We start from the raw sequence: 26,546 nt of genomic DNA, 5'->3' as shown, positions 1-26,546 counted from the left end.
GATATGAATACGAATACGATAATCAGCCTTAACAGAAATTTAGTAAATCTAGTGGGAATTTTTAGTCAGGTGATAATTGATAAATGAGGCCCAGTGTCAGCTTTACAGAAACCTGGATGTACGTTTAGATTAAATATCTCTCCATTTTGGCTGTCAGTCCTGTAAAGTGAACGTAACCCACATGACACAAAACAGCCCAAGTTCTCTGATTCTCCACAGATTCGCATCTTGTTTGGTCCAATTCACTCCCCCTCTTTTTTTTTTTTTTTTTTTTAAATCAACTGTTCCATCCGTGCTGCTGTCCTGTGTGTAGCAGCAGTAGAAGTAGTAGCTCGTTTATCTGTCCTGGTCTGACGGTGTATTCATTTCACCTTCACCGAGTTTCATCCGTTTGTGCTGTGGTCTACAAACATCAGCAGAATCAGAGCAGGAAAGTCGTGACGTTCTCTTTCACCATCACTGCTTTCAGAGCAAGCACCAGAAACACCAGGCATTCGAGGCAGAGCTTCACGCCAACGCCGACCGTATCCGAGGTGTGATCGATACAGGAAATGCGCTCATCCAGAGGGGTGCGTGTGCAGGAAGTGAGGATGCTGTCAAGGTAAAATTGTCCTATTTTTCTGCTCCAGACATAAACTGTGATATTACGTGCAGTTTAATTTCATCATGCATTCAATTCAAATAGTATCTGATTTGGAGTCAATAAACCGTAAATGATATCCATCATTAGCCGCTAACTTACCCTGACATCTAAGCAACACCTTCTGATGATCAGAATCCAACAGTGCTGTGGTATAAGTGATTTAATTGAGCCATATGTGTGTGTGATATCTCCAGTCTCGTCTAGTAGCTCTGGATGAACAGTGGCAGTTCCTGGTGAATAAATCAGCTGAGAAAAGTCAGAAACTGAAGGAGGCCAACAAACAGCAGAACTTCAACACCGGCATAAAGGACTTTGACTTCTGGCTGTCGGAGGTCAGAACTGTTTCTAATCCTCTGTACAGCAGGATGGTTTCATCGCTGAATCACACATGGTCATGTTTTCTGCTTTTTCCTCTCCGTCTGCAGGTTGAAGCTCTTCTCGCCTCTGAGGATTATGGGAAGGATCTGGCCTCGGTCAACAACCTGCTTAAGAAGCACCAGCTTCTGGAGGCTGATATCTCTGCCCATGAGGTAACCAAACTCACTCACATACTTATTCACTCACTCATTCATTCATTCACTCGCTCGTTCACTTGTTCACTCACTCACTCATTCACTCACACTCTCATTCACACTCTCATTCACTCACACACACTCACTCACAGCATACCTTATATTAGAAGCTTAGATAGGTGACTGCGTGTTACTGAATCTCTGTTCCAGCAGCACGTATTCCTAAGTGCACCCCCATAGTCACATTGATTTTTCCTGATTAAGAGTTTCGTCTTAGTCATGACAGAATTAAAGGTTGTTTTTAAAATATAATTGTAATATTTTTTTAAATCATTGCAAATTTTTAATGATTTATTATTTCTTTTTAAAAAACGATAAATGAATGAGACTGAATTAGTGAAATAAACTGCAAGCTATCTTATAATCTAGTATGCTTCTGTAGCAGATTAACACCAAACAACACATGCCCAAGCTAACATCAGTAAACCTTTCGAACATTTCCACAGTTATTGTCTCACAGGGTAAATGTTATTTGCATCCACAGTAACAGTGGTTCTGTTCATCACTAACGCTGCGTGTAACACTTCTCATTCCGCTGTTTCAGGATCGTCTGAAGGACCTCAACGGCCAGGCTGACAGCCTCATGGCCAGCAATGCCTTCGACACCTCTCAGGTCAAAGACAAGCGTGACGCCGTGAACGGACGCTTTACTAAAATCAAGAGCATGGCTGCTGGACGCCGAGCCAAGCTGAACGAGTCGCACCGCCTGCACCAGTTCTTCAGAGACCTGGATGATGAAGAATCTTGGATCAAGTGTGTATTATTCTGTAGCGAATATTGCCATTCTGTTTCATTTTCAATCACATCTAACACGCGCTTCTCTGACTTGTGCTGGTAGAGAGAAGAAGTTGTTGGTGAGTTCGGAGGATTATGGACGTGATTTGACAGGAGTACAGAATCTGAGGAAGAAGCACAAGAGGCTAGAGGCCGAGCTGGGAGCTCACGAGCCGGCCATTCAGGTGAGGAGCTGTGCATCGTTGGCTTTCCTGTTGTGTTATCCGTGATGTTTTAGCTGTGGTAGTGTCGAGTAACTCGTTGCTTGTCCTCTCCAGTCTGTGCTCGACACGGGGAAGAAGCTGTCTGATGACAACACCATCGGGCAGGACGAGATCCAGCAGAGGCTGGCGCAGTTTGTCGAGCACTGGAAGGAGCTGAAGGATTTGGCCGCTGCCAGGTACGAGCCGGCATCCTTTTTAACGAAATTACAGCGTTTCTTTGCAAAGTTTTTCTTAAATCGGGCGCTCTTTTGGTTGTCGTCTTTTACATTGCGTCCAATACGGTGCTGATTTACTCTTACTCGTGAAAAAAAAAAAGCATCAGCTAATGAACAGACGGCACAAAACAAGAGCGATATGAATGTATTTCCTGACTAATGATGGTAATCAAAGCAAAGCAGACTGCAAACTGTGCGCTGCCAAAAAAAACATCAAAATGAGAAACTACTGCATGTTTCTACAATACAAGTAACCTGATAAATCCTAAAACCTGAGGCGTGAGAAGTTTCCTAGCGGCACACAGCAGCAACCAACATGAATGCCCCTGATTGATTAATACGGTGTGGGATATTCATGTCAGTATCAGTGTATTCATGTTTACCAAAAAAGCATCACCCTTACAATAACAGAGTAGGTTCTCTGCTGAGTGTGATGCAGTCAGTAGTGTTTAAGCCAGTCTGTTAACAAGCCAGTGTTTCAGACCAACACTGTGTAATATACTCTGTGTATTATTTTGTATGTGTTTAGGGGGCAGAGGCTGGAGGAATCGCTGGAGTATCAGCAGTTTGTGGCCAACGTAGAGGAAGAAGAAGCCTGGATTAATGAGAAGTTGAACCTGGTTGGAAGTGAGGATTATGGTGACACGCTGGCGGCTGTGCAGGTACAAACGCTTTCGCTATTAAACTCACTGTGAGCAGGACACGAGGGTCGGATTAAATCGGTGAAATATTCCGAACTATTATAAAAGCAGTGGGAGAGACGAGTGACGTCAGCCTCGTGATTGGTTAGGGCGGAGCTATGCAGGCGTTACTTAATGTTCGCCCTACTCACGTTAAATTAAAAGGCAAATATAGACACATACATAAGACATGACTAATCGACAGTTATTCAGACTCCTTTGAAAGCATCGTTGAGGTTTTAATCGTTATAAAGTGGTGTTTTCATCTCTTCGTCTTCATCGTCTCCCGTCTCAGGGTTTGCTGAAGAAGCACGAGGCGTTTGAGACAGACTTTACGGTGCACAGGGACCGAGTGAACGACGTGTGCTCTAACGGAGACGAACTCATCAACAAGGTAGCGTCGGTATTCGACCTTCATTTACGCTGTAGTTACTTGTAAACGTTTGTGCTGACGCTGAGCCGTCACTGCAGGAGAACCACCATGTGGACAACATCACGGCCAAGATGAAGTCCCTGCGTGACAAAGTGACCGAGCTGGAGAGAGCTGCCGCTCAGAGGAAGGCCAAGCTGGACGAGAACTCCGCCTTCCTGCAATTTAACTGGAAGGCTGATGTGGTGGAGTCGTGGATAGGTACGCGATCACACCCTGTGTGTGTGTGTGTGTGTGTGTGTGTGTGTGTGTGTGTGTGTGTGTGTGTACATGTGTGTGAGAGAAACACTCGCACCCTGAGTGTGTGTGTGTGTGTGTGAGAAAACGTACACTTGCTGCAGGAAGTTGATGACCTACATTTGTTTTGTGACCCTTTAGGTGAGAAAGAGAACAGTCTGAAGACGGACGATTACGGACGAGACCTGTCATCAGTTCAGACGCTGCTCACGAAGCAGGTACGGGAACGACGCTGAAATTAAATTTGTAGCAGAAATAGCATATTGTGATACCTGAACAGACAATATTTTGCTTTTTGCTTTCTATTGCAGTGCCTACAAAACATTACATGATTTTAAAAAAAATCTCATGATTGCAGACAAATTATTTTTAAAAATAACAGCGAAGTAACAGTAACAGTACCAACACGACCAAAGCAATACTCAGAAAACTGAATCATGATAATATATCAATATGAATTTGCCATTTCACCCAGGCCTGCTCTACATGAACCCCTTCTTAGGACACAGTACCATACACCATGGAGGTTAGGGTTCTTGGGAAGAAAAATGTGTAAAAACTGTTTGGGAGAATAAGATTTTTACATTTTTAAATTTTAAATCTCTTGCTCTCTGTACTAAAGCACCACATCCAGTGTTTTCCCTTTTTGTAATATAGAACCATGTTATTAATAATAATAATAATAATATACAGAAAAGACACTCTCTTATACTTTATTTAGGACCCGGATCATGTACCTTGTAGCTGTAAGGATTACACAGTTAAGACAAATGTCTTAAAGTAAGGTAAAGAAATAAAATACAGTGTGACTGTGTGATGCCAGCATCCATGTTTGTAGGAAAAGTTGGTCGCTCTCTTGTCTGTTCGTGCATAATCATCCAGATGTGAGATTTATCACGTATTTTTATCACCGATGCATAACAGGAGTCTGATATTAAAACTTGTTTTGCAAAATAATAAATTATATTTTGCTGTACCTCTGCACCTTCTCTCCCTCACCGTAGGAAACATTCGATGCCGGACTTCAGGCGTTCCAGCAGGAGGGCATCACCAACATCACTGCGCTGAAGGATCAGCTCCTCGCAGCCAAGCACGTTCAGTCCAAAGCCATCGAGGCTCGTCACGCTACTCTGATGAAACGCTGGAACCAGCTGCTGTCCAATTCCGCAGCCCGCAAGAAGAAGCTGCTGGAGGCTCAGGAACACTTCAGAAAGGTAAAGATAAACAGACACCTCATAACACCTGAGCCTGACCTTCAGCTATCCCATACAAATATCACCCTTACACAAGCCAACATGGCAAAAGCAAACATCTGAGTCATTAAGATATAAGGATTAAGATTTTTTTTTTTGAGCTTGTATTCATTTTAATTTATACTCTGGTAAAACAGAACTACAATAAAATGGTAATTAATTACAGTAATGAAGTAATTCCTCCTCTGATCCTTAAATTTCAGTGGAAATGATCAAATATTAAGCACAGGAACAAAAATCACTTCATTTCCAACTGCGTTAGACTAGATTTAACTTGTTTTTCTTCTTCTTTATTCCTGTCACAGCAGTGAACCATATAACTGATGTCTATAGTGTGTACACTATGTGTGGTTTATTATTTATCTATAGATTTACATACATTTTAATCTTATACAACAAAAACACATTTTCTGTACTTTCTGTCTTCAAGGTCTTTTCAAACGTACAGCATTTGTGCAAATGTCACATCAGTAACATGAATATATTAGTGAAATGACTAAAATCCCTCAAATTAAAATCTGATGGATATACACTTCGCGTGTGCCGTCTCACCCAGGTGGAGGATCTCTTCCTGACCTTTGCTAAGAAAGCGTCAGCCTTTAACAGCTGGTTTGAGAATGCAGAGGAAGATCTGACCGACCCGGTGAGATGTAACTCTCTGGAGGAGATCAGGGCTCTGCGTGAGGCCCACGACGCGTTCCGTGCTTCCCTGAGCTCCGCCGAGGCCGACTTCAACCAGCTGGCCGAGCTCGACCGGCAGATCAAGAGCTACCACGTGGTGTCCAACCCCTACACCTGGTTCACCATGGAGGCTCTGGAGGAGACCTGGAGGAACCTGCAGAAGATCATCAAGGTAACGAGCTACCAACAACACCAGACCGGGAGTTCCTCACTCAACTGGTGGCATGGCTTGTTTTCTGCTACATAAAAAAAAAAAAAAGAAAACTAATGAATAATAGTTTTGAGCCTTCATTAAAAATTAAACATCTACTAAAGCAATACTGAAGGATTTGTAAAGCGCTTACATCATGGTACGTTTTTATGATGCAGATCACTTTCGATTATAATTACAGGTCGAAAGTTTGACTTTTGAGGCACTGGTTTTTATTTCTTTTAAAGTAATTTATTTATTTTGAATAAAATGGTAATCAAATAAGCATTTATAACACTCCTAAAGGTTGTGTATGTAAAAAAAAAAAAAATAAATACTTACTGTATTTTCAGTACTTTGAATTGACTTCCGATCAGTGTGTTTATAATGATCATGAAGGTTTCTTCTTTCTTCTCTCATTCATGTACGGACAAAGTCACATGGAACCTCTAACGTCACCTCACGAGGTTTGACGGAAGCCTTAAGCGTTATAAAAGACCTGTGTAATGCTGTAAAGGTCCGAATGTAGATACCCTGTAAATAAAACCTATAGGATATAGTTGATTTGGTGTGAAGAATCACCCCGCCTCTACTTCATACTCCTTTTAAAATTATTATAACAATGTCATTTTAAACCAATTTTATTAAGTTAATGATTCGGCTCTCATCACCACGCTGTTTATTTTATTATTTGCTAAAAGTGCACACGTTTTGATCAAACGTCCTAGTGCCTGCCGCACCGCTTTATAACGACGCCGGGCGCATCGTTTCTTCTTACGAGCAGTTGGAACTTTTCTTAAGGTTGTTATTTCCTTTTGGTGTAAGTTTTTCGAATTTGAATTTCACCTTGAATTGGAGCCGCATGCTGTGGTTTTGTTTTAGGAGCGTGAGCTGGAGCTGCAGAAGGAGCAGAGGAGGCAGGAGGAGAACGACAAGCTGAGACAGGAGTTTGCTCAACACGCTAATGCCTTCCACCAGTGGCTACAGGAGACCAGGTAAAGGACGAGCACACAGCCTCTTGGCTCTCTACCGAACATACACAGATGTGATACATGCACTACATGTAATCACGTTTCTGCTGCTTGGATGTTTCATCGTACAGAGGCGTCAGCGCATGCTTCGCTGTGTTGTCCGTGTGTTTTTGGAAATGGGACTTAACACTTATAAGCTTAGTACTTATAAGCGAAGTCACATTAGTACTGTTCGTGTGTGTGTTTTTATGTAAGTGCGCTTCTGTTTTTACATGTGGGTGTTGAATGCTGATGATGTCACTGCTCGATGATGTAACTATGTTTGTGTCTCTCTTTTTTTTCTTCCCCACCACTTATTGCTCTCTCGCTGCCTCTCCTGATGCTTGGGATCACTTTTCTAATCAGGACATATCTTCTGGATGGGTTAATATCATATTTTTTCTCCATATCTTCAATAATTGTTTGTATGTGTGTGTGTGTTTTAGAGAGAGTTGTAATGTACAATATATGTCAAATGTCTAGGATGCAGGTTCAAGGTAAAGGCTTTTATGAATACACTCATAAATAATTCCGATCTAAAACAGGATTAAAGCACATATTAAATGTTACTTTTTACTACAAATGTATTCAGTCAGCTGAGACATGTTTAGTTCCTGAGGTTTCATATGCACCGGATCTTAAAGGCTGCTTTAGTGCAACATGCTAAACTGGAGGCTTTAAGCTTCTATTACAAGTTAGTTACATTAGCCTTGTTGTTCCACCAAACATGTCCGCACTGACCTACACTTTGGAGTAAAGTGACATGATGTATATTTAGTTTTTGGCTGAACTATTGTGTCTGTGTCATGTTTGATATCTTCTCCTATGTTTTGTATTTGTAATGTCTCACTTTGTGTGTTCATGCTATTTATTTTTTTTCCCATTCCCTCCTCTTTCCCTGCTCCCGGTCTGTGAATAGCATAGCCTATCGTCGGGTTATCCGAGTCTATCAGTACGAAGTCGATGATGATCTTTCTGGAAGGTTTTCTTTCCATTTTGCTTCCCTCATCAGTCCCACTGCCCTCTCACCCCCCCACATCGTTTGGGTTTCCTCCTCATGCACTCGAGTCTAAACCCACCATTTGAGCTGTGCGTGTGCTCAGTCTTCTCTACTAACCCTCACTGTGATGTGACCATGAGGCAAGCGGACGGAACGTTCAGCTTCCTAATCCTGCAGAGCCTGGCTCCACTCCAGCACTGTCACAGTGCAGTTATTACACTTTAATAAATATGGGGCGGGATAGGGGGTCACGCGCTAGATTCAGGGCTGGAAACTGCAAAACAGGATTTCTAAACATGGATTCAATCCTATTGACGTCTGTATCCGGAGCATCACACTTTCGAGTTCTTATTCATTTTATACAAATGCATCAAAATCTAATTTACACATTTTTGAACTATACGGCCTTCTTAAGCCATTTAAAGTAAAATGTATACTTTCTTAACTTTATGCAAATGAGAAGTTGTGACGTGGTGGCCAATCAGATGTTTAGTACGTCATTAGTGTTGACATTTGTCACGTCCACAGTCAGGTAGTAGCTGCGGTACACACTGGACGAGAGAGAGTATATAATAATAATGGGCGAGAACAAGCACACTAAGGGGCCCAGACATGCTCCAACATGACACGTGAGGTCTGTAAAGAAAAGGTTTGACGAGGTTGGAGTGGAAGAAGCACGTCCCCACAGCAGCGCTCTGAAATCTAGTGGAAATCCTTCCCAGAAGAGGGGAGGTTCTTATAACAGACTAATGGGATATTCAATGAGCACATATGGGTGTGATGTTCAGGTGTCCACAAACTTTTGCCTATATAGTGTAGGTATCATTCAGACATGGTCAAACATTCGTGCTTGCACTTCAGTGTGGACAGCTAAACCTCACATTTTAGCAACACGCCTAAAGATGCCACCTGTCGTGTTTGTAATTGTTAGTGTTTGTGGTATTAAATGGTATATGACCATTCGCTAACGTACAACTCTCAAGGCGCTTTCACGCCGAGTGCATTTTACACCCGCACACTAGGTGGCGCAACCCGCTGTTCAGCTGATCGGCACACAAACCCTTAAGCAGCACAGAAATAGAAAGAAAATGGATTTGAAAATGGATTTCGCTGTGACTTTTATCAAAACTGCTTTCTGTGCTATAGCGCCACCAATCTTGCCCCTTTTGAGCAAAATTAGCAGCTCCGGGCACGTGCTCGAAAGCTCAAATGTAATTGGACGGTCCGTTTCATCACGGAGACACTGGGGGGGGGTCAATACACTGGTCAAAAAAATCTCTGTTGCGCCACGAATTATCGCGCCCGGTGTAAATCGCTCCATAGGGATCTATTGTTTCGAGTCAAGAACGTCCTTGCGTCGCTTAATCACGCTCTGAGGGAAAGGCCCTTCATACAGGTGCCAGTGAACATAGTGAAAGTGAATAATGCTCATATGTTAAATGGGCAAACTGCAGAACTAAGATAAGGAGTTTAGCAAAAACACCAGAAACAGGAGAAACAGTAAACTGCACTACACCATGAGGGGGATGCCAACTCGTAGGAACAGTACCTTGGTCATGACTTAGTGAGACTTGGGAATGAGATCATTCATGGAAATGAAAAACTCCCGCTATGTTTATATTTTAAAACAAAGTGTCCATACTTTTCTGTGACCCATGTTACAAATATCTTTTTTTTAAGCAGTCTTGAACATGATCAGTTTCTGGCCCTGCTGGCTGTGGCGTTAATCTAGCATGGACATGAGCACAGATCTGAGGCTCCATTAGCATGAACCGAGTGGGTGCAGCAGTCTGGAATGGCTTCTAGTGTGGGGTTTCACAAATACAGGAAAAATGACAAGAAATGACTTTTGTGCCACCAGAGGTTTTGTTTCGTGTCGCTCTTAAACTGTATTATTAGCCTTCTCCCTGAAGATGAGTCGCTGTGTTAATAATGTACAGACTGTCGGATTTCTCTAGCAGTAGTTACTGATGATGGATGGGATGTATTGCGAAGCTGCCTTGTGGCCTGATCTCACTGCTGTGTGTGTGTGTGGGGCAGGTCCTGTATGGTGGAAGAATCTGGAACTCTGGAGTCTCAGCTGGAGGCCACAAAGGTGAGTGTGACCATGAACAGGGTATAAACCTGTTCGAGAGTGTGTGTGTGTGTGTGTGAGATGGGGTGGTGTGATAAAGTGGTGTTACTGTTCCCAACCTGAAGTTAATTATTACACGGCCCCTAGTGTTTTATTCCTCTTGTACACAGCAGTTGACAATGATTATCGTTTTTATTTATTAAAGACCAACACATCATAATTTTTATCCATTTATAGTTACATTTAAGGGGGGCGGGGGGCGTTCTGTATTGGAAAACCTAGTTAGAGCTTTACCTGTTTAATCTATACAGATCCCTGTGAATGAGCTGTTATTATGGATACGATAACATGTTATAAGTATATTAATATAAACATGTCATTAGCAGCTACATTACTGTAGGAGCTGCTAATCAACACTTTCTGACCAAACACAATCCAAAATTCAACACCGCTGTGGTAGGAGTAGAAATGGGGCTGGGATTAGCATGTTGTTCTCATTACATCGTGACACGAACTGAGCTTTACTCATATCGGTAACAGCGTAAGCACCAGGAGATTCGTGCTATGCGCAGCCAGCTGAAGAAGATTGAGGATCTGGGCGCGGCCATGGAGGAGGCGCTGATCCTGGACAACAAGTACACAGAGCACAGTACGGTAGGACTGGCGCAGCAGTGGGATCAGCTCGACCAGCTGGGCATGAGGATGCAGCACAACCTGGAGCAGCAGATCCAAGCCAGGTATGACACGTGCGCACACACACACACGCACTGCTCAGGGTCATTTATATAGAGTTGGGTCTCAAAGTGTGGACCGATAAACGTACTTCATTCCTCCACAGAAACACCACAGGAGTCACAGAGGAGGCCCTGAAGGAGTTCAGCATGATGTTCAAGTGAGTACAAAAGCAACACATGAAAAAGCTGTTCCTCGACCGAGAGTGTGAGGAGTAGGGCCGTCGAAACTAATTCCACTGTTTCTCTTTACATCGTATTTACACTTTTGAAGGTGAAAATCCATATTCCAGTGTTTACAGTCTCACGTTTGACTGTCACCCAAAGCCCTGTTCAGATCAGATCTGTGTCGCAAACATTCGTACCCGTTTTCTCGAATGAGATTTGAACGCGTCGTTTCGTTAAACTCCGTGAACCGACGGGCAACATGACATCAGACGGAATTTTTCGAATCTGTGACCAATTTTACCGAATGAACACTTTTGCGTCCCGTTCTCATCTCTCACCTCAGACACTTCGACAAAGAGAAATCCGGTCGTCTGAATCACCAGGAGTTCAAATCCTGCCTGCGCTCGCTGGGCTACGACCTGCCCATGGTGGAGGAAGGAGAACCAGACCCAGAGTTCGAGTCCATCCTGGACACGGTGGACCCCAACAGGTGAGCGTTCAGACTCCGCCCAGCACCACACACCCGTTCACGTAGGAGCTTCATCACTCCATTTCTATGTTTGCAGGGACGGCAACGTGTCCTTGCAGGAGTACATGGCCTTCATGATCAGCCGCGAGACGGAGAACGTCAAGTCTAGCGAGGAGATCGAGAGCGCTTTCCGTGCTCTCAGTGCCGAGAACAAACCGTACGTCACCAAGGAGGAGCTCTACCAGGTACGCAATACACACCTGCTGTTATTGTGGCATGTTGCATATGTGTACGTGAGAGAGATAAACCCTCATGGAGGTGCTCAACATGTCACGTTTCTAAATCTCAGACTTTAATTAGGTACATTTCTACTCTATCTCTATATATAGCGATAGATATAGATGTGTGTGTCTGTGTGTATGTGTGTGTAGATAGATAGATGTGTATATATAGAGAGAGATCTAGATAGATAGATATAGATCGATGTATATATATATGTATATATAAAATTACAGATATCTATACACATATAGATATAGAGAGCTAGATAGATAGATGGGTAGAGAGAGATGTAGATATATCCATCTTCATGATGGTTTTAATGAAAAGAAACAGGAATCCATGCAATGTAGCCTATAAATCACTCTAAATAAACCATGTTGTACCAGTGCATTAGAGAACTGGTGTGTATCTTCCATTAAATGCTAGAGAAGAAGCTGCTGTAAATAACCAGGCTGATTTAATTTTATATCTCTGTTCTCTTTCCGCTGCAGAATCTAACCAAGGAGCAGGCTGATTACTGCATCTCGCACATGAAGCCATATTTAGACAGTAAAGGTCGCGAGCTCCCATCCGCCTTCGACTTTGTGGAGTTCACACGCTCGCTTTTCGTCAACTGATCCCCGCCCCTTTGCCTGCCAGTGACCAATCGGGATGCGTTTCCCCTCGAGCACCAACACAGAGCCGAATTGCATGAATCTAACGTTAACCTTCTCTTTAGCACTCGGTATCTTTATGTAGGAACCTGATTTCACTCTGAGCTGATCTTTCACACTCTCTGTGCTTCACTCACTCTAGTGTAGTGTGTGTGTGTGTGTGTGTGTGTGTGTTCTGTGATTGATTGTGTTTCTTGTTTCAGTGCTTCGCTTGATTTAGAGAAACCTATACAGACAATAAGCTAAACTGTAACACCGCCCGTAATTCTGCAGTGTGAATTAATAAACGCTACTGGTTAGAACTGGTCACGGTGTTGTGTACTGTTGGTTTTTTTTTGGGAGGGGCAACAAGAAAAATACAAAGCTATTTCGAAGGCTCTGAGACGCCAAAGAACCACAGTGAGAACCATTATCTCCAAATGGCAAAACTCAGCATAGTAGTGAACCTACCCAGAAGCGGCCGACCTTCCAAAATTCCTCCAAGAGCACAGCAATGACTCATCCAGCAAGTCACAAAAGAACCAAGGACAACATCAACGGACCTACAGGCCTCTCGTGCATTTGGAGTGGCCTAGTCAAAGTCCTGACTTGAACCGAATGAGATGATGTGGCAGAAAATTAAACAGGCAGTTCATGCTCACAAACCCTCCAGTGTTGTGAAAGACTGATCTCCAGTTATCGGAAGCGTTTGGTTGCCATTATTGCTGCTAAAGGTGGCACAACCAGATTTTAAGTTTAAGGGGGCAATTAGTTTTTCACACAGGTGATCAGTGTTGGATAACTTTATTTTGCTTCAATAAAAAACAAAATAGGTAAAAACTGTGTTTTATGTTTACTCAGGATACATTTCATTTGAAAATCTAAAATTATTTAGTATAATATTTACACAAAAACAGAAGAAATCAGGATGGGGCTAATACTTTTTCACAGCACTGTATGTGCTAATGTTAGACTGCAACTGCCATTTTTATCTAGTAAACAAAGTGAACATTTTCGCATCAGAATGATAATGAGTCTATTGGTCACATGTACATTACAGTGCAGTGAAATTATTTTCTTCACATACCCCAGCACGCCAGGAAGTTGGGGTCAGAGTGCAGGGTCAATCATGATACAATGCCCCTGGAGCAGAGAGGGTTAGGGCCTCGCTCAATAATGGTTAAATTTCCCAACCTCCTGAATTCTCCCACAGGATCAGGTCAAAGTCACCCATCACTGAGCGGGACGAGTTCTCCATCCTGGACTCCACCCTAAAGCCTGGTCACTCAGGTACATCATCTGCGAGCTGTTGCAGGACGGCACTCTCTCTGGGCCGTTGCTCAGTGAACTCGGCACTCAGCTGCCAGATGTTCACCGTACCGTCTGCATTCCCCACCGCCAGGAGCTGCTGCTGGTTAAACTCCACACACAGAGCGCACTGACCCCCAGTGTCCTGCTCAACGGTGGCCACCGGTCTGAGACACTTCCGACCCAAATCAAACACCTGCAACACACCTGGAACATGAGGAATGAAGCATTGCAGGTAGATCACGATCACAATACTACAAGCAGGGTTCGTACATATGCTTCAGAATGAAATTCCAAAATAAATAAACTTATAATAATAAAATACAATCTATTTTTAAATGGCACCTTTTGCAGTTCTTGGTAACATTAAAAGTGGTGTCATTTTTTTCTTGATAACTTCGAGAGAGAGAAAAGAATGGCTGGTGAGGGAACGACTGTTTATATCTGCTATATCCTGAGTTATAACAGGTGTACTAACTGTTTCACCATCGTTCCACAACACGTAACTATAAATAGATAAAAAATTTGCTAGTGTTGCCAAATCACTGTGGTATAAAAGGGATCTGCCTTCCTGTAACTGCTAATGTCACACTTAAAATCTGTATCCTATGTTTACATGTTTCTGTAAAGCTGCTTTGAGACAATGTGCGTTGTAAAAAGTGCTATACACAAAGTTGAGTTGAATAATGCATCACGGCTACTGTAAAAACACACTGAAAACTAGAGCTGACGGAGATAATCCTACAGGCGATTCTTTCGCGCTACGTTCCTGTCTTTCACAGTTTGACCCACCTTGCCCAGTGACTGCAACGAACACTAGTGGGCGAACGGGCGACCACCGCACTCCAAACACGTACGAGTCAGAAACACGCAGGGACAGCAGGGGACCAGGCTGCAGGACACTGTGGACATGCGCCATGCCGTCTGTCCCCACACTCACAAACAGGTTCCTAAAGCAAGCACAGGAATCTGATGGATGTGGTTTTTTCTAACAGAGCTTTAGAATGTCATTAATCACTAAAATTCACCTGTGGAAGGGGGAGAAGTGGAGCGACTGAACGGGACCGGCTCGGGGTGAGAAAGAGAACTGTGCAGGAGCATGTAGTGTCACACTCTCACCATCAGGGGGCACCGCTGCCACCGTCTGACTGCTGAAGGAACACTTGAGCACCAGACCCCCCTCAGTGCCCACCAAGAACATGTCCGAGTCCCAGGGTGAGAGCGCGAGAGACGTCACGCCTACAGCCGTGTCACCTCTCACCTGCCATCAGGAGAACAGGAGATTGCTTATATAACCGCAAAAGGCACATTTCCCTAATTTATTGAACATGATTGATTAATACCTACATCAGCTACTTCCTGAAAAAAATAAAAAGAAATAATAATACTAATTCAGGGGCATCTCAGCAATGGAAAGTTATTTTTAGTACCACTAACTGACACTGCTGTGAGTTAATGTTCGCTAGCTAAACAAACCCTAACTAGTAAGCTTTACAGCACATCTAATGATTTGGTTGATCACCGGTAGGGGTGTGACCGTTTCACAGTATTAATCAAACATTTAAAAATACACAAACTATGAGTCCAGAGGGAGGGAGGGAGGGAGGGATGAAGCGAGGGAGGAAGGGAGGGTGAAATTCGATTAAAGTAAATCACTTGATAGACAATAATAATAATAATGGTAAGTTAGTACTTCTCAACTAACACATATTTCATTAGTATTAATTGGTGATATCCAATAGAGATTGCATAATTATAAATGTGCACATAGCAATTCATATATATATATATATATATATATATATATATATATATATATATATATATATATATATATATATATATATACACACCGTTATTGTGATTTTAAAAAATAATAATAATCAATCTGTGATGTTTTTTCTGACACTCACCCTGCTGGCTGATCGCCTCAGAGGGAGCTGCTGCCTGACAAACGCAAATCCAGCTGTTAGAGTCAGTTTACCTTCTGCTCCATCTACACTCCAGCGCAGGACTCGACCTCCTGAACACGCACTTACAACCGCCATCTCTCCTCGACGAGGCCCTGGGACCCACTTCACCTACACACACACACAGGGTTATGTTTGGAGAAAGGAGAACACTGCATTCCAGCATAAGAACCTTATCCCATATGTGAAACATGGTGGAGGTAGTGTCATGGTTTGGGCCTGTTTTGCCGCATCTGGGTCAGGATGACTAAATCTCAAGAGAAAGTGGGTCATGCAGCAAGACAACGACCCTAAGCTCACAAGTCGTTCTACCAAAGAACGGTTAAAGAAGAATAAAGTTAATGTTTTGGAATGGCCAAATCAAAGTCCTGACCTTAATCCAATAGAAATGTTGTGGAAGGACCTGAAGCAAGCAGATCATGTGAGGAAACCCACCAACATCCCAGAGTTGAAGCTGTTCTGTACTGAGGAACGAGCTAAAATTGTGTGAAAATCTGTATTTATGCAAAAATGTTTGCAGCTGCCCCCAGACATCTAATATAAGGAAATTTTGAGTAAATAGGTTTTCTGTTCTTTTCTCAATACATGGAAAACGGGCGAGTTAAGCATACATCAGTGAGTGAATCATACACATTCTTTAGCTGTATGATGGCTGAATCACATCGAAACTTCAATTTGTATTGTGTTGTGTTATTCGTACATCATCTATGATCCATGGTAAAAACAGACTAAACGTATAAGAGACAGTTACCTCATATACCGGCTCTTTGTGTGTATCTGAACACATCCCTGTTTGAGCCAAAACAGGATCCTGAGTGCGACTCAAGTCCCACACCATCACTTCTCCACTGTACAGCCCTCCTGCAGAGTGAGCACAAATTGGGCAGGACTTATTATCCATAAATTCATGCCTGCCTATAATTTCCCACCTCGTGTCCACATTAGCAAGTGACAGGCGGCCATTATGGAAGGAGTCTCCAGTGTCAGCTCTTTGTAACAGGCAAGGGACCACTGGAGTTGCAGTTTCTCAGTAACATTACATATTTTTGTCGTATTACCTTGGTGAGGGAATGGCAAGGAAAAACAAGGAAAATAAAAAAGTTACAATAACCTGAATGCAAACGTAAGTGTGCACACCCTTTTTTTAACTGGGGATGTGGCTGTGTTCAAAATGAACCAATCACATTCAATCTCATGTTTAAAAGTAATTATCATACCAACTGTCATCAGTGAAATTATTTTGATTAACCCCAAATAAAGACTAGCTGTTTCTCTAAGACTTTCTTGACATCTCTTGAGCTTACAAAGCATGTACGATATCTCACTTGTTTCCCAAAACATTAGACATTACATGGAACACAGCGAAGGCCATCGAGAACAAGTGGAGAAAATGGGGCAGCACGGCGATGTTACCAAGAACAGGACGTCCCTCCAAAATTTACAAAAGGACAAGATAAGAACTTACCCGGGAGGCCACCAAGAGACCTAGGGAAACATTAAAGTAGCCGCAGGAATATCTGACAAGTACCTGGCTAATCAGGCTATAATAACGACCTGTGGAAGACAGATAGCTTTTACCTGCAATCAGAGACGGCTGCAGTGGATGGAAGGACACACACATGACGGGTGTTGCCGTCTCTATGACCGTGTCGGGCTGTTTCGGGTTCACTCTTCTACGGTCCAGATTCCATGTGCACACGTACGACCTCTCAGTGCTCCAGTCACCGTCATCGACACTAAAAGAGGAGCGCAGCAGTGACTGTCGCTGGGTTTATAAGCAGAGGTTTTCAACCACGACACGAGTGCAGTGACAGGTCCCAAATGTCTTGTTCATATATTCTCCCTAAAATCTACATTTATATACTATTTGGTCTTAATGTTAGAATAATAATATGGACAGATCTGTGTGATGTGTAGCTAGTGTTAGCTCAGAATGCTAGGCCAGTGTTCAGTGTCTTTAATAGTGTTTAAATAAGTTTAAAATGACAACTGGATTAATAAAACATGCTCCTGGTTGAACAGAAAGTGAGAATTTGTCACCAATTTACTTCGAAATTCATCTAACATCAAAGATATTATTACATTCTGATAAACATGAACTGTATCTACATTTAAAAATCACAGCATATTACTATTTCTTTATATTTATCCAATCCACTCTACTCTACTCAGACTAAGATGCGAGTTTATTTTATTCCTGATTGATGATTAACATGTTATCAGGCCATGGTCAGGTGTGATGTCTCTGCCCTGACTCGCCTGCAAAACCTGTTGAAAGCAGGTGTGTTTGAGCATGGAAAAACTGTGTTGGACTTTTGTCTTTCGCTGTTGCACGCACGTAATGTGGAAATACGTGTGGTGTCACAAATGTCACATTAAAGATGGACTTTACTGTCGTAACTAAAATCATCGTAAATGAAACCATAAATAAACTAAACAGAAGTGTGTTTAGTATCATGTGTGATTATTTAAGGGAGAGAGGATTGGAACCCGCGGTTTGTGTCTGTGTATTTTACAAATAAGGTCCTGGAATACAGTCCTAATTATGACTGCATCACATAACACGGGGTACCATTGTTTATTTTCATACAGAATAAGGATAGCAATAGGTGGCATACCGGCCAAAAGCACACGCGATAACAGAACCGGTGCAGTTCCAGGATACGCTGGTCACCTGCAGCCCCCTGCCCCGAGCCTCACTGTACCCAAGCCTGAATAAACATGACATCTGTACAGGAAACATAACAGGAGTTTCATTACATCAGCACACTGAACATCACACACACACACACACACACACACACACACGAGTGACTAAGCTTCTCTGCATGTCTGATCCTCACCGTCTCATGCTGATCAGTCCAGTTCACTTCATACCCATCAAAAGCGTGGCTCTTTGAGTTCTTCACCAGCTCCTGGATGACCAGGTCCTCCACACGGTGCAGGAAATCCCTCAGCCCGGGCAGCTCAGCCGGCAGATCCGAGCGGAGTGTGAGCTGATCAGTGAGGTTCTCTGGAGGATCGGTCTGCGTGCTGCTGCTTAACACACTCCTGACTTGCGTCTCAGCCTCGGCCGTGTGAACCGGGACGGTCTGACACGTCTTCTGAGAGCGGAGCAGTTAACAGGATTATGTCTTACACATTCACACTGAGTTTTAACACAACTGACAGGACATCCTGTAACACAGCGCATATATCGGCACTACGGTCGAACAGAAAATCTCTCACAAGCCTAAACAGACAAAAAACAGTAGGCCTGAACCTGATAAAAAAAATAAAAATAAATTATATATCAGTACTGTCACATGATCAGTACTTTAAAGTACTATCAGAAGTTAAAGTACTAAAGCCATTGTTTGAATCAGTTTTCTTTTCCGGAAACTGTCACTTTTGTTAAGTTTTATATGACTCGTACATTCACAATATGTAAAATAAATAAATAAATAAATGCACAACTATTGATATAAACGCTACATGTCGACTCTCTCACATGGACAATCCACAACTACAGTATGCACATATTTAATTGCCTTTTATTCTTTTTCCCCAGATAGGTTTACATTAAAAAGGAATTTTTAAATCTCTTTATTTCATTGAAAGGTTTATTTCCTAAACTTTATTTCCTTTTGTACTTCATGGACGGACCTTTTTCCTTCCCTTGTGCTAAAGATTCACTGATCTGAGGAGCATCAATCACATCATTTCACTCACTGGGTCATTCACAGGTCACTGTATGTGTGTGTGTGTGTGTGTGTGTGTGTAATATATATATATATATATATATATATATATATATATATATATATATATACATACATATACACACACACACATATACATATATAAACACACATGTATATATAAAATATATACATACATATATACATAATACATATAAAATGTGTGTTTTTTAATTAGTATGAGGCATTTTGTGCAGCTTTGTCATTTTTTATTTTTTGCTGTGTACCTAAATAGGTGAAACTGGAAATCTTCACATACCGAGTCCTGAGTCTGTCGGTGCGACTTTTTCCACGATGACTGAAACCCGACAATATCGAGAGATTCATCCGTGAACATTTTACCGAATTAGATAAAAAACGACACCTCAAAAACAGTCACGGCTCTATATTAGCGTTTACACTAACTACAGATAATGAACTATTAGCTAATTAGTTAAGAGAGACAATGCTAGGTAGTTAACATTACTAATGCTAGCTGGTGGAAATTTAGCGTTATCCCAAAAGCTAGCTGGCTAACTAGCATGTCAATATTTTAAGCTTTCCATATAAAATCATTAAATAGCACCAAACGAAACTTTTGTGTTTGTGTATGTGTGTGTATGTGTGTGTTGTATAATACACGCAGCGATACGCTAAAGCGGCTAACATTGAGATGCTAGAATGTTTCACCGCTATGGTTACCCCTGGAAACCAGTAATAGTGATGCATCGTTCACTTAAGAACCGGTTCTATGAACCGGCTCTTTTGGGTGAACTTTGGGAGCCGACTCGCGTATGTAAAGAGCGCCCCCACACCCCCACCCCCACCCGCACCCCAGAACCTACCCGGTTTGTGCATTTACTAAATATGTAACCCCTAGCTGTGTTTACATTTGTTTAAATAGATTTTTATAACAATCACAATGCAAAGTACAACAGATTTTTCCTTTAAACCAGAGGCTTTATTTAGACTTTATTTTACCCTTTAAGCGATATATAGGCAAAGCACAGCTTTGGCCGTTATTCATAAAAACTGATAATGAGCCGTTTGTGAGCTGAAGGAATCGGCTCTTGTTGGTCAGCTGAGTCGATTGCTCTGACTCACTGAAAAGATCCGGAATCCCAATCGTTTCTGGAAACCAAAACAAGCGGTTGTGTCTCAAATCGAGGTCTCATTCGCGTGAGTGCACTAGCTGAGGATTCAACCAGTTCACCAAAGCATCCCACAACACATCAATATAATGTATACTTTAATCCATGCAATCTTCAAACCTTCATGTGCACACATAAATCAGAATAAATATACATAAACGTTGTGCTCTGAAATAGACGTTAGTCTTGTTGTGTGATTGTAAATATACCCACCATCCACTTTATTAGGTACAACTGTAAACCTGCCCTTTTGTGCAATTATCCAATCAGCCAATCATATGGTATCAACCCAGTGCATACAATCACGCAGATACAGGTCAAGAGCCTAGGTTAATATTCACATCAAACACCAGAAATGGGGGGGATTGTGACTTTGACCATAGCCGTTATTGGTGCTATGACTGGCTAAACTGAGTATTTCAGAAACTGCTGATCTCCTAGGATTTTCAAGTCTGTAGAATTTACAAAATAAAAAACATTCAGTGAGCAAGAGTTCTGCAGCCAGAAATGCCTTGTTGATGAGAGAGGTCAGAGTAGAATGCTCAGACTGGTTCAAGTTGATAGAAAGTCTGTTTTTTTTTTTTTGGCGTGATTTAGCCAAAAGTATGTGGACACCTGATCATCACACCCCATATCTGATTCCTCCACAAACTGTTGCCACCAAGTTAAAAGCACACAATTGTATATGATGTCTTTGGATGCTGTAGCATTACAATTTAAATCCCTTCACTGGGACGAAGAGGCCCAATCCTGTTCCAGCATGACAATGCCTCTGTGCACAAAGTGAGCTCCATGAAGACATGGTTTGCCAAAGTTGGAGTGGAAGAACTCAAGTGTCCTGCACAGAGCCCTGACCTCAACCTCAGTGAACACCTTCAGGATGCACTAGAATGCCGACTGCACATCAGGCCTCCTCACCCAACATCAGTGCCTGACCTCGCTGACGAGATATGTTCTGACTGTGGGCAGGGCTAATTACTGGGCATGAAAAATGTCAAAAGAAGCCTGAAATAAAGATAACAGGTGACCCACTGCATGACAAGATTGTAAATCACAAGGTATATTTCATTACTGACTACTTGATTACAGGTCTAGAAAGTTTTAAACCTTACAAACTGCACCTTTAAATCCATTCTGTTTGGGCTGCAGAAAGGAAGTGCGATCGGTGCTGTGTTTACTCGGAAGAGAAGAGCACATTTAAACAAATAAAATAATCAAAAACAGAGCAATGGCAATTTAATCAAATATTTATTCAGTTTATTCAAATATTGAACAGGATACAATATGTATAGAGTGATAAGTGAGGAGATCACCGTGACTCGTGTCAAACATTCCAACATGCTCAGAGATGGTGTGTGCTGATGATGATGATGATGATGATGATGATTATGGCATGCAGTTAAATCCATGTAAACACTCTGCTACAGGTGCTAAACCCTACATGTGTATAGGTGATATGTCCTCTAGCCCTTCAGTCAAACCTGGGCACACACCATCGAGATAAAAAGCCTACATATATTTATATATATATACATATACAAGTACCTTACAGCATTGTCGCTTTTAAACTGTAGCTCAGATCTTGCCGATTTCAAGTCAACCTGTACCAGCTCCATTCATAAGGTGTGCGGGCCAAAACTTAAGCAAAACACACCTGAGCGAGTGCCTTTATACATGAAATAGGGTACATGTTGAAAATAAGTATCATTTTTGGCAAGCTAAAAAATAGAATTATATCCACATCAAACGAAATTCTGTAAACTGTTCTGTTTTTGAAGTGTCATTTAATCTAGCTTTGCTTTTTTTTAATAGCTCAGGGGGCCGTATTCAGAGTTAAGTGCATGTAGTGAGTATTTAATACAAAAAAATTGCACGCATAGTCATTCAGACCTCAGCCGTAACAACAGCGATTGAGGCTCGTGGGTGACGTTTAAAGGAAACAGATGAGTGTCTCAGTTATACGAGATTCTGACCCTTGTCTTAAGGCTCAACGAGAAGCAGTATGAACTCTGATAGTTTGATGTAATCACAATATATAAGCTGAAATTGATATTTGGGCTGTAATCATTCAAAGAACTACGGACTATCATTTGAGGCCAAAATTAAATACACAAATATGACAATTTATTAATAGTATCGTCCCTCTAGAGTTCACTGAAAGTGTGAAAATGTATTTGCCCCAATGGTTACTAATTCCCCAAATCTATGACACTGCATTTATACTGAGGTTCAGTTGGACTAGACGCAACCAGGCCTGATTACTACAAACCCTGTTCAATCAAATCAACACTTAAACAGAACTTTTTCAACAGTATGAAGTTGGTTAAAAGATCTTATCTAGTAACACACTGTGCCAAAGTTGAAAGAAATTCCAGAAAGGAAGAAGGTGATTGAAATACATCAGTCTGGGAAGGGTTACAAAGCTATTTCAAAGGCTCTGGGACTCCAAAGAACTACAGTGAGAGCCACTATCTCCAAACGGAAAAACTCGGCACAGTAGCGAACCTTCCAAAATTCCTCCAAGAGCACAGCAACTATTCATTCAGGAAGTCACAAAAGAACCAAGGACAACATCAAAGAACCTACAGGCCTCTCTTGCATGAATAAAGGACACTGTTCATGACTCCACTATTAGAAAGACACTGTGCAAAAATGGCATCCATGGAAGAGTGGCGAGGTGAAAACCCCTGCTAACCCAGAAGAACATTAAAGCTCGTCTGGATTTTGCCAAAACACACCTTGATGATCCTCAAATCTTTTGGGAGAATGTTCTACAGATTGATAAGTCAAAAGCGGAACTGTTTGGAAGACAGGGGTGCCGTTACATCTGGCGTAAACCAAACACAGAATTCCACACAAAAACATCATGCCTACAGTCAAGCATGGTGGTGGAAGTGTGATGGTGTGGGGATGTTGTGATGCTTCAGGGCCTGGGCAACTTGCAATAACTGAGGGAAACATGAATTCTGCTCTCTAGCAGAAGCTCTCTAGCTCTCTAGCAGAACATTCTACTTTCTCTAGAGAAAGTAGAATGTCCGGTCTTCAGTCCATAATTTGAAACTGAAGAGCAACTGGATTATGCAGCAAGACAATGATCCAAAGCATAGGAGTAAGACCTAGTCCTAGAAGTAAGCGAAAGACTTATCTCCAGTTTTCGGAAGCATTTATTTGCAGTTATTGCTGCTAAAGGTGGCTAAAAATGCTAAAAATGTATTTTTTCTTTGTTATACCATGTTATATCATATCAGATTTGACAGCAAAGAAAATTTTCTGTCCCTGATTTTTTTCTGGTTTAAAGGCAAGTGCTTGTGTTTAAAGTCAGTTGTCTAGATGCTACTGGAAAAACCCTGTCTCAGATGCTTCTACTCAAGAAAAATCTGCCAACCTTGGAGATGTGAACTAAATTTCCCCCACGTAAATTTTGACAAAACCTTTGGACGTAAGTCACCAACTCTGAATATGGCCCAGTGTAAATATCCTGGTGTGGTTTTTAAAGATTTTCCCAATCTGTCACACTACAGTCAAATTTAATTGAAAAATCTAAATTTTATATACTTTCCGGATCATAAGAAGCACCTATTTTAATTCTAGTATTTGTTCTACTTAGAAAATTACCAGTATGGTAACTCTAATTTTAATTGTAATTCTAGCTTATGCTGTGTTCTGTTATATTTGGAAGATAGGACCTTTCAACTTGGAAAATGTGCAGTCCACCGGTCAGTCAGATCTCCTAACTGGAAACTCAGATGAAATCCACTTTGCACCAGGTTACTGATATAAACATAGCTGACATCAATCTGGATCACTCTAACTAAGCCCTGGTAGCACATAAAAATATATTTGTCTTACAGTGGATACTACAACTGTCTAATATTAAATGTAAGACAAATCTTACAGTCTTAAAGTAATTGCTTTAACTCATCATGCATTCAGAGTCTTTTTACAATCAGATATAATCACACTATAATCATATACAGTATCTTCCATCCATCCATCTTCTACCGCTTACTCCTTTACAGGGTCACGGGGAACCTGGAGCCTATCCCAGGGAGCATCGGGCACAAGGCGGGGTACACCCTGGACAGGGTGCCAGTCCATCACAGGGCACAATCACACACACATTCACACACCCATTCATACACTACGGACACGTTGGACACGCCAGTCAGCCTACCATGCATGTCTTTGGACTGGGGGAGGAAACCGGAGTACCCGGAGGAAACCCCCGCAGCACGGGGAGCATACAGTATCTTTTTGTGTAAAATAGTTATTTAATGTTGTGGTACTGTAGTTATTAATTCACATCCTCCTACAATGCTTGCCAATCATCAGGTTTCCATACAAAACCATAAAAATAAAAAAAAGTCAGGAGTAGCAATTCGGCTATATATTGGGACTTCTAAGAACAACAGAACACAGCATTAAGACACCATAAGTACACTAATAGCGCTTTTTCCACCAGACAGCAACCGTGCAATAACAACTCCAAGACCATCCATATCCTGGTTGAGTTTCTGTAACTGTTAAAATGGGCAGAGTTTCTCTCGAGGGTGTGGGGGTGGAGACTAGTGATGTGATGAGCATGATTAGTAAAATACTATACTAATACCATTTTATTATTTGATTTTCTTTAACATGGAATTTAAAAAAAACAAAAAAACAAAACAAAACAAGACCACGGTTCATTTTGGGTTAAACTGTGTGTGTGCGCCTCCAACTGCATGACACAGCGAGTTTTAATGGCAGCAAGTGACCTAAACAAGGCAAGGGTGCCAATATTTTAAAAAAAAAAAAAAAAAAACCAATTACAGAGGCTGTTGAGCGCAAACATTGTCTGGTGAAATTTTCCATGGTTGAATTTGTGTTTTATTGGTCATGCAGTACATTCGGATGAAGGAGCACATCCAGTGATTTAGAAGCTAATTGGGATTCAATATTTGAAGATGGTGTCAAGAAATCTAAAGTAATGTCTGGTAGAAAAGTCACTCTAGTCAGAGACGATTCTGGCATCGTTGTGTTTGACCAATCAGTGATCAGTACTGTTAGCTCCGCCCCCACACATCCCTGCTCAGTTCTCTTGTTACCCTGCGAGAAAGGCATCTAAGTTATGTACTTGGTCACAGTACATCTAAATAAGAAGGCAAAATAAGAGATTATTTACTGAAACAAGCTGCACTGCCTGGTGGAAAAACCACAGCAGGTGTTTAAGATAAAATTGCATCTTATAATCCGGAAAATAGCGCAATATATAACATTGTACTCCTTTATAACAGTTAATAATATACACTCCAACAGTACTTTTCTCCTGATATCCAACAACAGCGCAACAAACACAGATCATGTGCATAGTAACAGTGTTAAAAACCACACAACATTCTGAGCCGAGCACTCGGTCAACATGCAAGAAGCGAAATGCAGAAAACCTGACATACTCGTGCTCAAACACAAAAACTCCTCACCGTGGAAGCACGAAACTCTAACATCAGGGTGAGTGTGTGTGTGTGTGGCATAAAGGAAGAAAAGCAGCAGCCACAAGCACAATGATATACAGTTAAAGAAGAGCAAAAGGCCAGAAGCAAACAAAATCTCTCTCTCTCTCACTCACACACACACACACACACACTACTGTTCTAAGCTACGGCAGCTCAAGCATAAATGATCCTACTTTAGCTATATAAGTATCAAAAAGTTACAATGATGAAATGTAAGGCATACATTTATGTTCAAAAAGTTCAATCAAGTCATGCATAGATTGTAAAAGTTATTGTATTTCTCTCTCTAAAAAAAAAAAAAGATGCAATCTATACGCCTAATATTGAAATGTCAATAACTAATACACTTTCTACATGACCACATCTTTTTTTTTGTTCTTCTTTTTTTTCTCAAAGATGCACCAGTTTGTAATATTTTGGTAAAATATCAGTTCATAATAAAAAGGTTTGCATGGATTGCAAACACTGAAGAAATTTGTTTGTTATATCATCCTGAAAAAACAAGGAACCACGTCAAATGTAGAATAATTCACAATGTCCCCGTTACTGAAAACGTAAACAGCATGTTTGGTGTCGGATATAAAGGGTGCGTCTCAATCAGCTCCCTCGGCCATGAATATATAAAATATGGTGTACATGAG

The 26,546-nt window shown here is 41.6% G+C and overlaps 2 protein-coding genes across 11 annotated transcripts in view; one reads left to right on the top strand and one right to left on the bottom strand.

The window, feature by feature from the left end:
* The window catches only part of sptan1 (spectrin alpha, non-erythrocytic 1), a 46,557-nt gene extending 33,965 nt beyond the window's left edge, over positions 1 to 12,592 (top strand). For 6 of the 7 annotated variants that reach the window (XM_053648187.1, XM_053648182.1, XM_053648186.1 and 3 more), the window contains 20 exons: positions 470 to 601; positions 838 to 975; positions 1,069 to 1,173; positions 1,760 to 1,968; positions 2,054 to 2,174; positions 2,268 to 2,389; positions 2,958 to 3,090; positions 3,404 to 3,502; positions 3,580 to 3,739; positions 3,917 to 3,993; positions 4,780 to 4,989; positions 5,585 to 5,881; positions 6,782 to 6,894; positions 7,276 to 7,293; positions 9,950 to 10,004; positions 10,524 to 10,720; positions 10,822 to 10,875; positions 11,226 to 11,372; positions 11,449 to 11,596; positions 12,125 to 12,592. In XM_053648187.1, the coding sequence (XP_053504162.1) occupies positions 470 to 601; positions 838 to 975; positions 1,069 to 1,173; positions 1,760 to 1,968; positions 2,054 to 2,174; positions 2,268 to 2,389; positions 2,958 to 3,090; positions 3,404 to 3,502; positions 3,580 to 3,739; positions 3,917 to 3,993; positions 4,780 to 4,989; positions 5,585 to 5,881; positions 6,782 to 6,894; positions 7,276 to 7,293; positions 9,950 to 10,004; positions 10,524 to 10,720; positions 10,822 to 10,875; positions 11,226 to 11,372; positions 11,449 to 11,596; positions 12,125 to 12,250 (2,661 nt within the window). In that variant the 3' untranslated portion in view covers positions 12,251 to 12,592. The remainder of the gene's footprint in view (positions 1 to 469; positions 602 to 837; positions 976 to 1,068; positions 1,174 to 1,759; positions 1,969 to 2,053; positions 2,175 to 2,267; positions 2,390 to 2,957; positions 3,091 to 3,403; positions 3,503 to 3,579; positions 3,740 to 3,916; positions 3,994 to 4,779; positions 4,990 to 5,584; positions 5,882 to 6,781; positions 6,895 to 7,275; positions 7,294 to 9,949; positions 10,005 to 10,523; positions 10,721 to 10,821; positions 10,876 to 11,225; positions 11,373 to 11,448; positions 11,597 to 12,124) is intronic. The other variant, XM_053648185.1, reaches the window with a different exon arrangement.
* A 461-nt stretch (positions 12,593 to 13,053) lies between these two features.
* dync2i2 (dynein 2 intermediate chain 2) lies at positions 13,054 to 19,994 on the bottom strand. Of its 4 annotated transcripts, none has more exons than XM_053648189.1 (10): positions 19,543 to 19,994; positions 18,387 to 18,644; positions 18,162 to 18,271; positions 17,122 to 17,279; positions 16,295 to 16,404; positions 15,487 to 15,654; positions 14,602 to 14,834; positions 14,366 to 14,523; positions 13,919 to 13,969; positions 13,054 to 13,780 (listed from the first exon to the last, which is right to left on the bottom strand). In XM_053648189.1, exons 1-10 carry the CDS (start codon positions 19,618 to 19,620, stop codon positions 13,548 to 13,550), a joined length of 1,557 nt encoding a protein of 518 aa, XP_053504164.1. In that variant the 5' UTR covers positions 19,621 to 19,994; the 3' UTR covers positions 13,054 to 13,547. The 4 variants fall into 4 exon arrangements, with proteins under 4 accessions (XP_053504164.1, XP_053504163.1, XP_053504165.1 ...); XM_053648188.1 differs by having other exon boundaries at positions 18,387 to 18,647; positions 19,543 to 19,992; XM_053648190.1 differs by lacking the exon at positions 13,919 to 13,969 and having other exon boundaries at positions 18,387 to 18,647; positions 19,543 to 19,985.
* Between the last annotated feature and the right edge of the window lie 6,552 nt (positions 19,995 to 26,546).

This window comes from Ictalurus furcatus, chromosome 18 (genome assembly GCF_023375685.1).
Source record: "Ictalurus furcatus strain D&B chromosome 18, Billie_1.0, whole genome shotgun sequence".
NCBI classification, from domain to species: Eukaryota; Metazoa; Chordata; class Actinopteri; order Siluriformes; family Ictaluridae; genus Ictalurus; species Ictalurus furcatus.
The sequence above is the reverse complement of the archived record's forward strand: the minus strand, read 5'-3'. Positions and strand labels throughout refer to the sequence as shown.

What these genes read in the sequence shown, in the direction of transcription:
- dync2i2 (XM_053648188.1), bottom strand. Translation starts at nt 19,620, where the DNA reads ATGTTCACGGATGAATCTCTCGATATTGTCGGGTTTCAGTCATCGTGG. An exon ending in GCAGCCGTCTCTGATTGCAG is followed by an intron (nt 16,405 to 17,121) that starts GTAAAAGCTATC and finishes CTCACTCTGCAG; the next exon opens with GAGGGCTGTACAGTGGAGAA. An exon ending in CGTTGCAGTCACTGGGCAAG is followed by an intron (nt 13,970 to 14,365) that starts GTGGGTCAAACT and finishes TCTCTCTCGAAG; the next exon opens with TTATCAAGAAAAAAATGACA.